The sequence below is a fragment of the Oryx dammah genome, unplaced genomic scaffold (assembly GCF_014754425.2).
Source record: "Oryx dammah isolate SB20612 unplaced genomic scaffold, SCBI_Odam_1.1 HiC_scaffold_28, whole genome shotgun sequence".
In the NCBI taxonomy this organism is placed as follows: domain Eukaryota; kingdom Metazoa; phylum Chordata; class Mammalia; order Artiodactyla; family Bovidae; genus Oryx; species Oryx dammah.
This window is the reverse complement of record NW_024070212.1, coordinates 42,415,599-42,431,168: the sequence shown is the minus strand read 5'-3', so window position 1 is coordinate 42,431,168 and position 15,570 is coordinate 42,415,599. Positions and strand designations below refer to the sequence as shown.

The 15,570-nt window shown below is 39.1% G+C and overlaps 1 protein-coding gene across 1 annotated transcript in view; it reads left to right on the top strand.

Moving 5' to 3' along the window:
* The window catches only part of PLPPR4 (phospholipid phosphatase related 4), a 47,668-nt gene extending 40,727 nt beyond the window's left edge, over window positions 1-6,941 (top strand). The window contains exon 7 of the mRNA XM_040232243.1: window positions 3,075-6,941. Within this exon, the coding sequence (XP_040088177.1) occupies window positions 3,075-4,403 (1,329 nt within the window). The 3' untranslated portion in view covers window positions 4,404-6,941. The remainder of the gene's footprint in view (window positions 1-3,074) is intronic.
* Window positions 6,942-15,570: the final 8,629 nt, after the last annotated feature.

The window sequence follows — 15,570 nt, the reverse complement described above, 5'->3', positions numbered from 1 at the left end:
ATGGGAAAGACTAGAGATCTCTTCAAGAAAATTAGAGATACCAAGGGAACATTTCATGCAAAGATGGGCTCAATAAAGGACAGAAATAGTAGGGACCTAACAGAAGCAGAAGATATTAAGAAGAGGTAGCAAGAATACACAGAAGAACTCTACAAAAAAGACCTTGATGACCCAGATAATCATGATAGTGTGATCACTCACCTAGAGCCAGACATCTTGGAATGTGAAGTCAAGTGGGCTTTAGGAAGCATCACTATGAACAAAGCTAGAGGAGGTGATGGAATTTGAGTTGAGATATTTCAAATCCTGAAAGATGAAGCTGTGAAAGTGCTGCATTCAATATGCCAGCAAATCTGGAAAACACAGCAGTGGCCACAGGACTGGAAAAGGTCAGTTTTCATTCCAATCCCAAATAAAGGCACTGCCAAAAAACGCTCAAACTACCGCACAATTGCACTCATCTCACACACTAGTAAAATAATGCTCAAAATTCTGCAAGCCAGGCTTCAGCAGTACATGAACCATGAATTTCCAGATGTTCAAGCTGGTTTTAGAAAAGGCAGAGGAACCAGACATCAAATTTCCAACATATGCTGGATCATCGAAAAAGCAAGAGATTTATAGAAAAACATCTATCTCTGCTTTATTGACTATGCCAAAACCTTTGACTGTGTGGATCACAGTAAACTGTGGAAAATTCTGAAAGAGATGGGAATACCAGACCACTGGACCTGCCTCTTGAGAAATCTGTATGCAGGTCTGGAAGCAACAGTAGAACTGGACATAGAACAACAGACTGGTTCCAAATAGGAGAAGGAGTACATCAAGGCTCCACATTGTCACCCTGCTTATTTAGCTTATATGCAGAGTACATCATGAGACACGCTGGGCTGGATGAAGCACAAGCTGGAGTCAAGATTTCTGGGAGAAATATCAATAACCTCAGATATGCAGATGACACCACCCTTCGGCAGATGTGAAGAGGAACTAAAAAGCCTCCTGATGAAAGTGAAAGAAGAGAGTGAAAAAGTTGGCTTAAAGCTCAACATTCAGAAAACTAAGATCATGCCATCTGGTCCCATCACTTCATGGCATATAGATGGGGAAACAGTGTCAGATTTTATTTTGGGGGGCTCCAAAATCACTGCAAATGGTGACTGCAGTCATGAATTTAAAAGATGCTTGCTCCTTGGAAGGAAAGTTATGACCAACCTAGATAGCATATTAAAAGGCAGAGACGTTATTTGCCAACAAAGGTCCATCTGGTCAAGGCTATGGTTTTTCCAGTAGTTATGTATGAATGTGAGAGTTTGACTATAAAGAAAGCTGAGTGCTGAAGATATTGATGCTTTTGAACTGTGGTGTTGGAGAAGACTTTTGAGAGTCCTTTGGACAGCAAGGAGATACAACCAGTTCATCCTAAAGGAAATCAGTCCTGAGTATTCATTAGAAGGACTGATGTTGAAGCTGAAACTCTAGTACTTTAGTCACCTGATGCAAAGAACTGACTCATTGGAAAAGACCCTGATGCTGGGAAAGATTGAAGGCAGGAGGAGAAGGGGACAACAGAGGATGAGATGGTTGAATGGCATCACCGACTCATTGGACATGAGTTTGACTAAACTCTGGGAGTTGGTGATGGACAGGGAGGCCTGGCATGCTGCAGCCCATGGGGTCACAAAGAGTTGGACATGACTGAGCGACTGAACTGAACTGAACTGATGTACAGTCTGGTGGAAGATGGTCCTAGACTTATGAATTTAAATACAATTATTAATGTAACATGAGGTAGAGACTGTTTACTCAAAACTTTTGTAGTGAGAGCATAGATAGGTATTATTTAGAAGAAGGTTTTAGACAGGAATTAAAATACTTGGAGAGGGAGAAGCCTGACTTTATTCTGCTCCTGTTTACACTCTGCCCTGAAATTATTAGTTTATCCATTCTCAGCTAATGCCCTTGTTCATTGTTAGGCACTCTACATAATATCACATAGGTGGAATTCCTTTGGCTTGATCTAAAAATTAGACAGTGGGTCCCTTCTGTTGAGATTAACACTCAAATAGTTATCTGCTTCTGGCTCTTATCTCTAAACTGAGCATCTCAAAAACTGAAAATTCAGCAGGGTTTAGACCTTCTACATGTCAAAAGTTTAAAAATTCTGAATCTGATCTTTAACCTTTATCAGATTTTTTATCCCCCAAATCTAAAAAAAAAAAAAAAAATGATCACTTGAGTATGAAGACAAGATTAAATAAAAATAAGCTCGTTTAGTGTAATAATACTGAGTTGATCAAATATTACCTTCAAAATTTAAGATAAGGTTTTAGTTGGAAAAGAACTTAGAACCCAATATAGGGACAGTTTCTGCCCTCTTTTCCCAGAACAGTCTATAAAATGCTGCACACATAGGGCTGAGCTCCATGTTGGCTGTGAAGATGTGTGTCTCTGACCTCAATACAAAACCTACGTCATATTTTATGAATGATTTGTTCTTCTGCATTTCCACATGCAGGTATGATTGAATGGTGTGATTTCAATCATACCATCATGAGGTATGATTGAAAATGGAAGGTAAAATACATCAGTTAAGCCATCTGAGGTGTCATTCAACAAGCAGTTCATAAATCCAGAAAAATGAATTGCTTTGAAAAAAACAGAAGATGGTTGATTCATGTTGTTGCATGGCAGACACCAACAAAACATTGTAAAGCAATTTCCATCTAATTGAAAAATAAATTTTAAAAAGAAAAACAGAAGAATGCCCTTATTTCTTTCATTGTCTGACTTCTCTTCTCAAAACAGAGGATAAGATTGTCCAAAACATCTGGTGGGATGGAGAAAGGAGAGAAAACCCAACTAATAATGAAAAATAATGGACTCTATAGTTCTGAAGAGTTAGTTATATAACTTACAACTATTTCCTGAGTAATTGCACTTTCAGTCTTGGTTATTTGTGTTAGTCAGTGGTGTATAGTGAACACATCTTTATGTGCCTCACTACATCCTCCAATGCAAACTCTCAGTAACCATGTCTCCCAGGGCCTGATGTTTATTGTTTCTCCCAACACTAGGGTCTGTATGCTGTGGGGAATTTTCTGCCTAGTGAAGAGAGTGTGTTTCAGCACAGAGAAGCCCTCAGGTCTCTGACAGACCTCAATCAAGACCCCAGCCGAGTTTTATCTGCTAAAAACGGTAGCAGCACTGACGGAATTGCTCACACTGAAGGCATCCTTAACCGAAACCATAGAGATGCTAGCTCCTTGACCAACCTCAAAAGGGCAAACGCAGATGTAGAAATCATCACTCCACGGAGCCCCATGGGGAAGGAGAACATGGTTACCTTCAGCAATACCTTGCCTAGAGCCAACACTCCATCCGTGGAAGACCCTGTGAGAAGAAACGCCACCATTCATGCCTCGATGGATTCTGCTAGATCCAAGCAGCTCCTCACCCAGTGGAAGAATAAGAATGAAAGCCGGAAGCTGTCTCTGCAGGTTATAGAGACCGAGCCGGGACAGTCACCACCCAGATCCATTGAAATGAGATCAAGCTCGGAGCCGTCCAGGGTGGGGGTCAATGGAGACCACCACGCTCCCAGCAGCAATCAGTACCTCAAGATCCAGCCTAGCACCGTCCCGGGGTGTAACAATAGCATGCCTGGGGGACCAAGAGTGTCCATTCAATCCCGCCCTGGGTCCTCACAGTTAGTACACATCCCTGAAGAGACGCAGGAAAACATAAGCACCTCTCCCAAAAGCAGCTCTGCTCGGGCCAAGTGGCTGAAAGCTGCGGAGAAGACCGTGGCTTGTAACAGAAGCAACAGCCAGCCTCGCATCATGCAAGTCATAGCCATGTCCAAGCAGCAGGGTGTCCTCCAAAGCAGTCCCAAGAACACTGAAGGCAGCACGGTCTCCTGCACCGGCTCCATCCGCTACAAAACCCTGACAGACCACGAACCCAGTGGGATCGTGAGGGTTGAGGCCCACCCGGAGAACAACAGGCCCATCATACAGATCCCGTCCACCGAAGGTGAAGGCAGTGGCTCCTGGAAATGGAAAGCCCCTGAAAAGGGCAGCCTTCGCCAAACGTACGAGCTCAATGATCTCAACAGGGACTCAGAAAGCTGTGAGTCTCTGAAAGACAGTTTTGGTTCTGGAGATCGAAAGAGAAGCAACATTGACAACAGTGAGCATCACCACCACGGAATCACCACCATCCGCGTCACCCCGGTAGAGGGCAGCGAAATCGGTTCGGAGACTCTGTCCGTTTCTTCCTCCCGCGACTCCACCCTGCGGAGAAAGGGCAACATCATTTTAATCCCTGAAAGAAGCAACAGCCCCGAAAACACGAGGAATATCTTCTACAAGGGAACCTCCCCAACACGGGCTTATAAGGATTGAGTGATAGTCATTCAAATCACTTGAGTCACCCCAAGAGACCACGTGTTGATTCTACCAGTGCTCTGTTCCAGCAAATCGGGAACCTTCTCACCAAACTAGATTATCCACCGTCAGCCCGCGACTCACTAACTCTCGAGAGCTATTCCACCCAAGCTTGTAGACTTCACATCAAGGGAAGGGAAAAGCACAATGCAAGAACTTAACTCACGTGATAATGTGAAGACTCTTCCTAAGACCTACCTTCAAACGCAAAACGTTTGCAGAGGGCAATATCAAAAGAAAGCGGTTTCCTTCAGTGTATACTATTGTACTTCCTGAATGTGCCAACTTTAGGGTTCTTTCTTTCTAATTAGCTGTGGGAATCCAGAACACACGTTTTCCCTGCAGCAGAGGCCATGCAGTATTATATATTCTTTTTGCAGAATCTGCACCAAAAGCTCAATATGGGTGGTGCTGATTATTATAGTACATATATGGTGTAAACTCTCCATTTCTATTTAGCTGTGAAATAGTGGTGTGCAATTCCTTGTCAAAGAAATGCTACTGTTATTAAGAAGATGTTGGCTTCTTTGTGTTAGAATAGGACACCCTGCAGCTTCTCTGTAGTGGCTCTGTCACAGTCAAAAAATGAAAGGATTTTGTGCATTTCTTCAAAGTTTTGCTTTCTTCAACAACAAAAATTTATAAGGATATTTTCAGTGAAAGGGAATAACCAGTACTTTTCTGCATAGCTTTTTGCTGCTTACTTTTTATTTCAAGTTACTGCTAATGAAAAATCTGTTTTTAGTGAGTAAATTTGCATAATTGAAAATATTATTTTAGTTTTTTGAAATTGATGTGATCATATTTTGCATTTTATGGCTTCTCCTTTATTTATTGATTTAAATTTTTATGTTATAGATATTTTCTATTTTAATGCAGAAATAACAGTTGATATTCCTTGAGCAAAATATAATGCTGTGAATTTATAAACAAGAAATATGAACCAAAACTTGACATTGTGGGTTACACTGCCAGCAGTGTTGATCATATGTTAACCTTAGATGTTTCCAGCCAGCTGGCTTAAATTTCTAATTTAAGTAACCCAAAATTTTCATTTTGTTCCAGATTATTAACATTTTTTGATATCCTGATAACCAGTTAGAGTCACAGTGGTTGGGTTTTACCATCTCCTCTAAAATATTTTATTTGCATACTAACAGGATGAATCTGAAAAAAAATGAAAATTGATAAGTAAAAATATCTCACAGTGTACATTAAGAATGTATTTCTTCAAAATAGATAGGCACAATTTTTGTGCTCAACATACAAATAACAGTTTTTGCTACCTATCCTGAATGAAGCCTTCAACTTAAAACAATGGAAACCAATATTGCCAATAAGAAGAAAGTAAAAGCAAAATATTTTGAGGTGTTTTTCCAACTTAAAATTTTAAGTATGAAGAAATATTTGGTTCTTGTAATTTCACATTTAACCTTTTTACACCATTTCTTAAGAATTCTGATGTACATCTCATGATTGCCACGGGGACAAAAGGTAACAACAATGTTGGTTAATCTGATCTCAGTTCAATTTTCACTGAGAACAGAAATAGTTGTTTAGAGATGAGTAGTACCACATTCTTAATCAACTTCTACTGGAAAAGGGCAGAGCTTTCTAGAGTAACCAACCTCCTACGGCATTAGGGATTTAGCTGAAACCATCAGAATTGAAAACTCTGGCAATAAAATACAGATTCAACTATATCCCTTCTGGCAATTTCCTTCTCAGAGAGGGGAGTGGGAGTAAAATGTTGCCTTCACCACTTCTCACCACCACCACCATTATGACACTCCTACTGGCTTTTGCCAATTTATAGAGAGAAAGGTGGATTGGTTTTCGTGCTCTGGAGAAAAAAAAGCTGCAGCATTTCAGGTGCAGTATGATATTTCCTAATCTTTCCTATTTCTTAACAAAAGATTTTAAAGTACTTCTCTAGTCATTGAAGTTTTTTTTTTTCTTTACATGAATATTGATATATTCTTTTTCTACTCAAAGTGCCAAAGGCTACAGTTTTTAATGACTTAAATTGTACCACATTGTTAAGGAAATATATAATGATAGTCACTAGAACTCAGACCTCTGCATGTGTATTTGATAACACATCTTTTGTAAACAAAAGATTACAAAGAATTATTTGTTTACATTCCACTGGTACCTTAATTTAAAACAAATGAGACTAACAGGTGGTATCTCTTCTTAGTGTTCTATTTATCTTATTTGCTAATAAGAGCACTTCTTCCTTTGTTAGGCTGTGCTTTATTGATAAAACCAAGTATTGAATAAAGAGAGTTAATTATCTTTTTAAAGTAAATAAAATTATGAAGATATATATGATATATATAAAGTATTGTGTTTAATAAAATGTTATGCAATGTTTTCCAAACTGATAAAGTTTGTAAAGTGCTATAATGTATTTTGTTAAGTACAGATCAGAGCTATTGTGTGAGTATATTGTGCTAACATCATAGAAATAAAGATTAGATTTCTTCATCAAAATTGGAGCATTTTGGTCTTTTACTTAAGAGTATGAATTGATAATACTTTATAGGAAAACAGCTGAAAAAATTAGAATGACTCAGAACTGATTATAATTAGAAGAAAGAGTATTGCACTAAGAAGGAAAAGCTTCTCAAACTATCACATAATGTTTCCTTATTGTTTAGAATTTTGGTTTTATGCTTATTAAAGTTCTTTTAAATTCATTTAGAGCTAGATTTTTCACATATCAATGTTATAGAGTATTGAAAAACAAAATAGGAAAGAATCATTTGGTAAGTACCCCTTATACTATGATTCGATAAGTAACCCTGATCCTAATACATTTCTCATGAGGTATCAGGTGAGTCGTTTCTGGGTTATACACATAAGTTATCATTAGAGCCATATCATTTATGCCTTTTACAGGTCAAGTCTTTACTTGATATCTATGGGTTACTTCATATTCAAATTCAAATGGAATATGGAAATTCATTATTCAGAAAGCAATTTAATTAAAATAATTGAAGGAAATCAAAAGGAAATGGTTTAATCTAAAAGGGAAATGTGGCCTGGAAAATGGGTAATGGTTTGTTTGTGACTGAGTGTTTCATTTTCTCTGCTTATTAAATGTCTCCTGTCTTTATTCTGTAGAAAGTTTCTACTGTGCTCTAAGAACAAATGCTACAGTTTGAAGGAAATGTAGATTTCAGTCATAGTATATGATATTATAGGCTTCCCCGGTGACTCAGATGGTAAAGAATCTGCCTGCAATGCAGGAGACCTGGGTTCGATCCCTGGGTTGGGAAGATCCCCTGGAGGAAGGCATGGCAACTCACTCCAGTATTCTTACCTGGAAAATCCCCGTGGACAGAGGAACATGGTGGGCTACAGTCCATAGCGTCTCAAAGAGTTGGACACGACTGAGCAACTTCACTTTCACTTTTCACTTTTGTGCATTGGAGAAGGAAATGGTAACCCACTCTAGTGTTCTTGCCTGGAGAATCCCAGGGATGGGGGAGCCTGGTGGGCTGCCGTCTATGGGGTCACACAGAGTTGGACATGACTGAAGCAACTTAGCAGCAGCAGCAGAGTGACTAAGCACAGCACATATGATATTACAAATGAGACCCAATAATGGGAGATTCCCAGTGACAATGCTTCCTAATAGTTAAAAAAAAAAGAAAGAAAGAAAGAAACAGAAGAAAACAAAATGTCTAGATGGGTCCTCTGATACAGAAATGACTCTCATTTCACTGGCCATACAATTGTCAATAAAATTCCCTAAGTGCTAGTATTTACTCACTATCATCAATGAGAAGGAGGGACAAACTGAGCAAAGCTATAGTTCTGCCACCAATTCTATTTAACAAACTTATTGAGTGTTCATTTTGTCTCCTTTACTCCTTCTTCATTAAGATTTTCAGTCATAGCCTAAGAGAAAAACATATCTAAACTCTAGAGTTAGATTTTAAAAATAATACAGTTGACAAGTAGGTGAATGAGTTTAAAGAAGAAAAAAATATGAAATCATATTCATGTATAATCTCCTTTTCTCTCAATCACCTCCTGACACTTTACACCTGGCTACTAACTGGTTCTATTCCTGGGTTGGGAAGATCCCCTGGAGAAGGAAATGGCAACCCATTCAGTATTCTTGCCTGGAGAATTCCATGGACAGAGGAGCCTGGAGGGCTACAGTCCATGTGTTGGCAAAGAGTTGAACATGACTGAGCGACTAACACACACACACAAACACACACATTAACTTATAGAAAGAAAGCTAGACATTCTCTATAAGAGGAATTTTCCCCCCACAAACTCCCTTGTTGTAGTTTGTACCTTCTAGCCTGTGATATCCTTCTGAAGAAAGATATGTAGTTTTGAGTATTAGGTAAACCTATTTTACTCCACCTGTAGCCCAGTCTTTCCCATTTTGCATCTAAATTAAATAATCACAGATATTTCTGGAGGTATGTGTGTTTGTGTTAGTCATTCAGTTGTGTCTGACTCTCTGTGACCCCATAGACTGTAGCCCAATAGGCTCTTCTGTCAATGGGATTTCCCAGGCAAGAATACTGGAATGTGTTGCCATTTCTTTCTCCAGGGGATCTTCCCAACCCAGGAATTGAACCCCAGTCTCCTGCATTGCAGGTAGATTCTTTACCATCTGAGCCACCAGAGCATAAAAAGAGGCATTAAAAAAAAAAAATCAAAATAAGTCAAAGACTTAAATGTAAAATGTAAAACTAAAACATATAGGAGAAATATTTAGGATATAGAACAAAGACCGGCTGCTAGTCCTTGGTTAGATATGTGTTTGCAAATATTTTTTTTTTTCAGTCTGTAGTTTATCCATCATCCTTTGAATAGAGTCTTTCAAAGAGCAAAGTTATTATTTTTGAATGGGTTCAATTTATCTTTTCTCTTTATGAGTTATTTTTTAAAAGTCAGATCTAGACTATATAAAAAATCCTCAAAACTCAACAGTAAAAACTTCAATAACAGTAAACAGAAGAGACTAAAAGAGAAAAACAGTAAATAAAAATGGACAAAGACATGAACAGACATTTCAAAGAGGATATATAGATAACAAATAAGCATGTGAATAGATGTTCAAAACTATTAGTCATTTCAGAAATACAAATTAAAATCACAATAAAAAATAAAATAAAATCACAATGAAATATTACTACATACCTATAAGGATGAAATTTTTTAAATGTTAATACCAAACACTAACAAGAATGTGGACAAACTGCATCACTGACACATTGCTGGTGGAAATATAAAATAGTATAACCTCTTTTTAAAACAGTTTGGCAATTTCTTTAAAAAAAAAACTAAACTTACATTTATATTTCCTAGGATTTGTACTCTTGGGTATTTATCCACAGAAATAAAAATTTATGTCCACAAGAAAAATGGTACCCATGTATTCATCTCAGTTTTATTAATAATAACCCCAAACTGAAAAAAATCCTGATGTCCTTCCTTGAGTGAGTTGTTAAACAAACTATTATATAACCATATCATAGACTACTATTCAGCAATAAAAAGAAATGAACTATGATACATGCAACTGAGTGATTCTCCAGGGTGCTATGCTGAATGAAAAAGCCAAAAGGTTACACCTGTATGATTCCATCTCACACAACACAGATAGGAGCAGTCCATGGCTAGAGAAGTTGTTTTATCATCTTTAATATATGGCTTCCAAAGTTGCTCTAGTTGACATGATTTCCCAGAATGATTGGGGTTGGGAAGGAGGAAGTCAAGGATAAGCAGCTTTATCTTGAATAAAATGACACTGAAGTTGTATTTGTCATGTATAATCCACCCAATGGGAGCAAACTGGATTATCCTGTGGCAAAAGATGCCAGAGAATGTAGTCTCTTGGTCAGAGAACTTATTACCAACTAAAAGTTTGTGTCTTCTCTAACCAGATGGCAAAGAATCAGAATGGTTTCTAAATGAGAACAATCAGTCTTTGTCATACAGCTTCAAGACTCTTCATAGTACAACCTATAGACCCTTATAAGCCACTACTTTTCCATACAAGCCTATTGTGCAACAGGCTTCTACATTTGTGTGTGTATTTGGCTGTATGCCTGTGGTTTATTTTTATCTCTCCTTCCAGAAAGTCTTTGCATTCATTTTTAAATCTCTTTTGTCCTTCAAGACTAAATTTCAATTTTTCCCCATACAACTTTAGAGCTAGAAAGGATTTCAGATATCTCACATCCTTTTAGATATAATAGCCTAATTATCCATGTCTCAAGAAAAGTAAGACACATGAGAAGTGACTTACTCAGAGTCACACAATGGGTAGGTTCCAGGAGGGTACTGGGAGCCGGAAACAACTACCTTCTGTTTATTTTGTAATTCCTACTGTTTAGCACATCGCCTACCGCATAGGTTAGACACTAAGAAAACATTCACAATGAATGAATGTTTGAATGAATGAATGAAATATAATGACACCAGAGTTGGTAGCTTTTCCAAAAAGGTTGAGTGATCTCTCTCTTTTGAGAATGTTTGTAGAGCTGTGTTTTTCATGACCAGTCTATTCACACTTATATAATTTGTATAATTAATCTAATTAATAAGACATTGAATATTTACTATACACTAGACTGTATGCTCCTTATATGCAGCACCTAACACAATAAATGATCAACAAATATAAGAATATTTGAAAGAGTACAGTATGTTCTACCTACTATGTGTGAAAAATTCATGAAAATAAGTAAATAGAATTTATTATATAAAGGAGAAAATATGAAGGGTCTTGGAACAGAAAGAAACAGTTGTTCATTTGATTGCTCTCAGAAGTTCCACAGTTCTCAGAAATCCCTTCATGATTTTGAAGCCAAATTTATTTATATTTTTCTCTTTTTTCTTATTTGAAGCATCTTTTAAAAATGTTGACATGGTGTAAGCCAGATTTCTTGGAACAAGCTGTCTTCTCACAATAGACGTGATTTTGCAACAGTTGTTTGTTCAAATGTTCCCACCTCCACAGTAATTTCTGTAGAGGCAAGTGCCAATGAAGAATACTTATTATACTTAAGCTATCACTAAAATGTGAAAGTCGCTCAGTCCTTTCTGACTCTTGGTGACCCCATGGACCAGTTCTCCAAGCCAGAATACTGGAGTGGGTAGCTTTTTCCCTTTTCCAGTGTATCTTCCCAACCCAGGAATCAAACCAGGGTCTCCTGCATTGCAGGTGGATTCTTCACCACCTGAGGTATCAGGGAAGCCCCGTGTGTTTTTCATGGCCAATGTAGTCACACTTATATAATTTGTACAATTAATCACCAATTAATAAGACATTAAATATTTACTACACACTAAATTGTAAACTCTTTATATGCACCAGGACCCAGAGACCCAACAGAGACTGAGCCAGAACTGTGTCTGAGTATCTCCTGCAGAGGCATGAGTCAGTAGTGGTCTGCCGCAGGGGCAGGGGCTCTGGGTGCAGCAGACCCAGGTATGGCAAAAGCCTTCTTGGAGGAGGTCACCATTAACCTCACCATAGAATCCCAGAACTTACATAGGACTGGGGAAACATACTCCTAGAAAGCACAAACAAAACCTTGTGTGCACCAGGACCCAGGAGAAAGGAGCAGTGACCTCACAAAAGACTGACCCAGATTGCCCATGAGTGTCCAGAAGTCTCCAGTGGAGGCATGGGTTGGTGGTAGCCTGCTACAGGGTCAGGGGAACTGAGTGTGGGAGTGTCTGCATGGGACCTTTTGAAGGAGGTCTCCATTATGTTCATTACCTCCACCATAGTTTGGCCTCAGGTCAAACAACAGGGAGGGAACACACCCCCGCCCATCAACAGAAAATTGGATTAAGGACTTACAGAGCATGGCCTCACCCATCCCATCACAACAAGACCCAGTTTCCCCCTCAGTCAGTCTCTCCCATCAGGAAGCTTCCATAAGCCTCTTGTTCTTATCCATCAGAGGGCAGACAGAAGAAAAACCACAAACACAGAAAACTAACCAAACCAATCACATGGACTGCAGCCTTGTCTAACTCAATGAAACTATGAGCATGCTGTGTGAAAGTGAAGTCGCTCAGTCGTGTCCGACTCTTGGCGACCCCATGGACTGTAGCCTACCAGGCTCCTCTGTCCATGGGATTTTCCTGGCAATAGTGCTGGAGTGGATTGCCATTTCCTTCTCCAGGGGATTTTCCCAACCCAGGGATCAAACCCAGGTCTCCCACATTGTAGACAGACGCTTTACTGTCTGAGCCACCAGGGAAGTCCAAACACAGAGCATGCTGTGTAGGGCCACCCAAATGGATGGGTCATGGTGGAGAGTTCTGACAAAATGTGGTCCACTGGAGAAAGGAATGGCTAACCACTTCACTATTCTTCCTTTGAGAACCCATGAACAGTATGAAAAGGCAAAAAGATAGGACACTAAAAAATAAATTCCCCAGGTCAGTAGGTGCCCAATATACTACTGGAGATAGGTGGAGAAATAACTCCAGAAAGAATGAAGACATGGAGCCAAAGCAAAAACAACACCCAGCTGTGGATGTGACTGGTGGTGATGGAAATAAAGTCCAATGCTATAAAGAGCAATATTGCATAGGAACCCGGAATGTTAGATCCATGAATCAAGGCAAATAGGAAGTGGTCAAACAGGAGATGACAGACTGACATTTTAGGAATCAACAAACTAAAATGGACTGCATTGGGTGAATTTAACTCAGATGATCATTATATCTACTACTGTGGGCAAGAATCCCTTAGAAAAAATGGAGTAGCCATCATAGTAAACAATAGACTCTGAAATGCAGTACTTGGATACAGTCTCCAAAATGACAGAATTATCTCTGTTCATTTCCAAGGCATATCATTCAATATCACAGTAATCCAACTCTATGCCCTGACTAGTAAGGCTGAAGAAGCTGAAATTGAATGGTTCTGTGAAGACCTACGAGACCTTCTAGAACTAACACCCAAAAAAGATGTCCTTTTCATTATAGGGGACTGGAATGCAAAAGTAGGAAGTCAGAAGATACCTGGAGTAATAGGCCAATTTGGCCTTGGGGTACAAAATGAAGCAGGGCAAAGGCTAACTGAGTTTTGCCAAGAGAATGCACTGGTCACAACAAACACCCTCTTCCAACAACACAAGAGAAGACTCTACAGAGGGATATCACCAGATGGTCAACACCAAAATCAGACTGATTATATTCTCTGCAGCCAAAGATGGAGAAGCTCTATACAGTCAGCAAAAACGAGACTGGGAGCTGACTGTGGCTCAGATCATGAACTCCTTATTGCCAAATTCAGCCTTAAATTGAAGAAAGTAGGGAAAACCACTAGACCATACACATATGACCTAAAATTATCCCTTACAGTGGAAGTGATAAATAGATTCAAGGGATTAGATCTGATAGACAGAGTGCCTGAAGAACTATGGACAGAAGTTCAAGACATTGTACAGAAAGCAGTGACCAATACCACCTTGAAGAAAAAGAAATTCAAAAAGGCAAAATGGTTGTCTGAGGAGGCCTTACAAATAGCTGAGAAAAGTAGACAAGTGAAAGTCAAAGGAGAAAAGAAAAGATATACCTACTTGAATGCAGAGTTCCAAAGAATAGTAAGGAGGGGTAAGAAAGCCTTACTTCAGTGACTGATGCAAAGAAACAGAGGAAAACAACAGAACAGGAAAGACTAGAGATCTTTTCAAGAAAATTAGAGATACAAAGGGAACATTTCATGCAAAGATGGGCTCAATAGAGGACAGAAATGGTAGGGACCTAACAGAAGCAGAAGATATTAAGAAAAGGTAGCAAGAATACACAGAACTATACAAAAAAGATTTTCATGACCCAGATAACCACGACGGTGTGATCACTCACCTAGAGCCAGACATCCTGGAATGTGAAGCCAAGTGGGCCTTAGGAAGCATCACTATGAACAAAGCTAGTGGAGGTGATGGAATTCGAGTTGAGATATTTCAAATCCTGAAAGATGAAGCTGTGAAAGTGCTGCACTCAATATGCCAGCAAATTTTGAAAACTCAGCAGTGGCCTCAAGACTGGAAAAGGTCAGTTTTCATTCCAATCCCAAAGAAAGGCAATGCCAAAGAATGCTCAAACTACCGCACAATTGCACTCATCTCATACACTGGCAAAGTAATGCTCAAAATTCTCCAAGGCAGGCTTCAACAGTATGTGAACTGAGAACTTCCAGATGTTCAAGCTGGTTTTAGAAAAGGCAGAGGAACCAGAGATCAAATTGCCAACATTTTCTGGAGCATCAACAAAGCAAGAGAGTTCTAAAAAAACATCTACTTCTGCATTATTCACTATGCCAAAGCCTTTGGCTGTGTGCATCACAACAAACTGTGGAGAATTCTTCAAGAGATGAGAATACCAGATCACCTGTCCTGCCTCCTGAGAAACCTGTATGCAGGTCAAGAAGCAACAGTTAGAATTGGACATGGAACAACAGACCAGTTCCAAATTGGGAAAGATGTACATCAAGGCTGTATATTGTCACTTTGCTTTTTTAAACTAATATACAGAATACAACATGAGAAATGCCAGGCTGCATGAAGCACAGCTGGAATCAAGATGTCCAGGAGAAATATCAATAACCTCAGATATGCAGATGACACCATCCTTATGGCAGAAAGCAAAAAAGAACTAAAGAGCCTCTTGATGAAAGTCAAAGAGGAGAGTGAAAAAGCTGGCTTAAAACTCAACATGCAGAAAGCTAAGTCCATGGCATCTGGTCCCATCACTTCATGGGAAATAGATGGGGAAACAATGGAAACAGTGATAGACCTAATTTTTGCAGGCTATAAAATCATTGCCGATGGTGACTGAAGCCATGAAATTAAAAGACGCTTTGTTCCTTGGAAGGAAAGTTATTACCAACCTAGACAGCTTATTTAAAAGCACAGACATTACTTTGCCAACAAAGGTCCACCTAGTCAAAGCTCTGGTTTTTCCAGTAGTCATATATGGATGTGAGAGTTGGACTAAAGAAAGCTGAGCACCAAAGAATTGATCCTTTTAAACTGTGGTGCTGGAAAAGTCTCTTGAAAATTCCTTGGACTCCAAGGAGGTCTAACTGGTCTACCCTAAAGGAAATCAGTCCTGGGTGTTC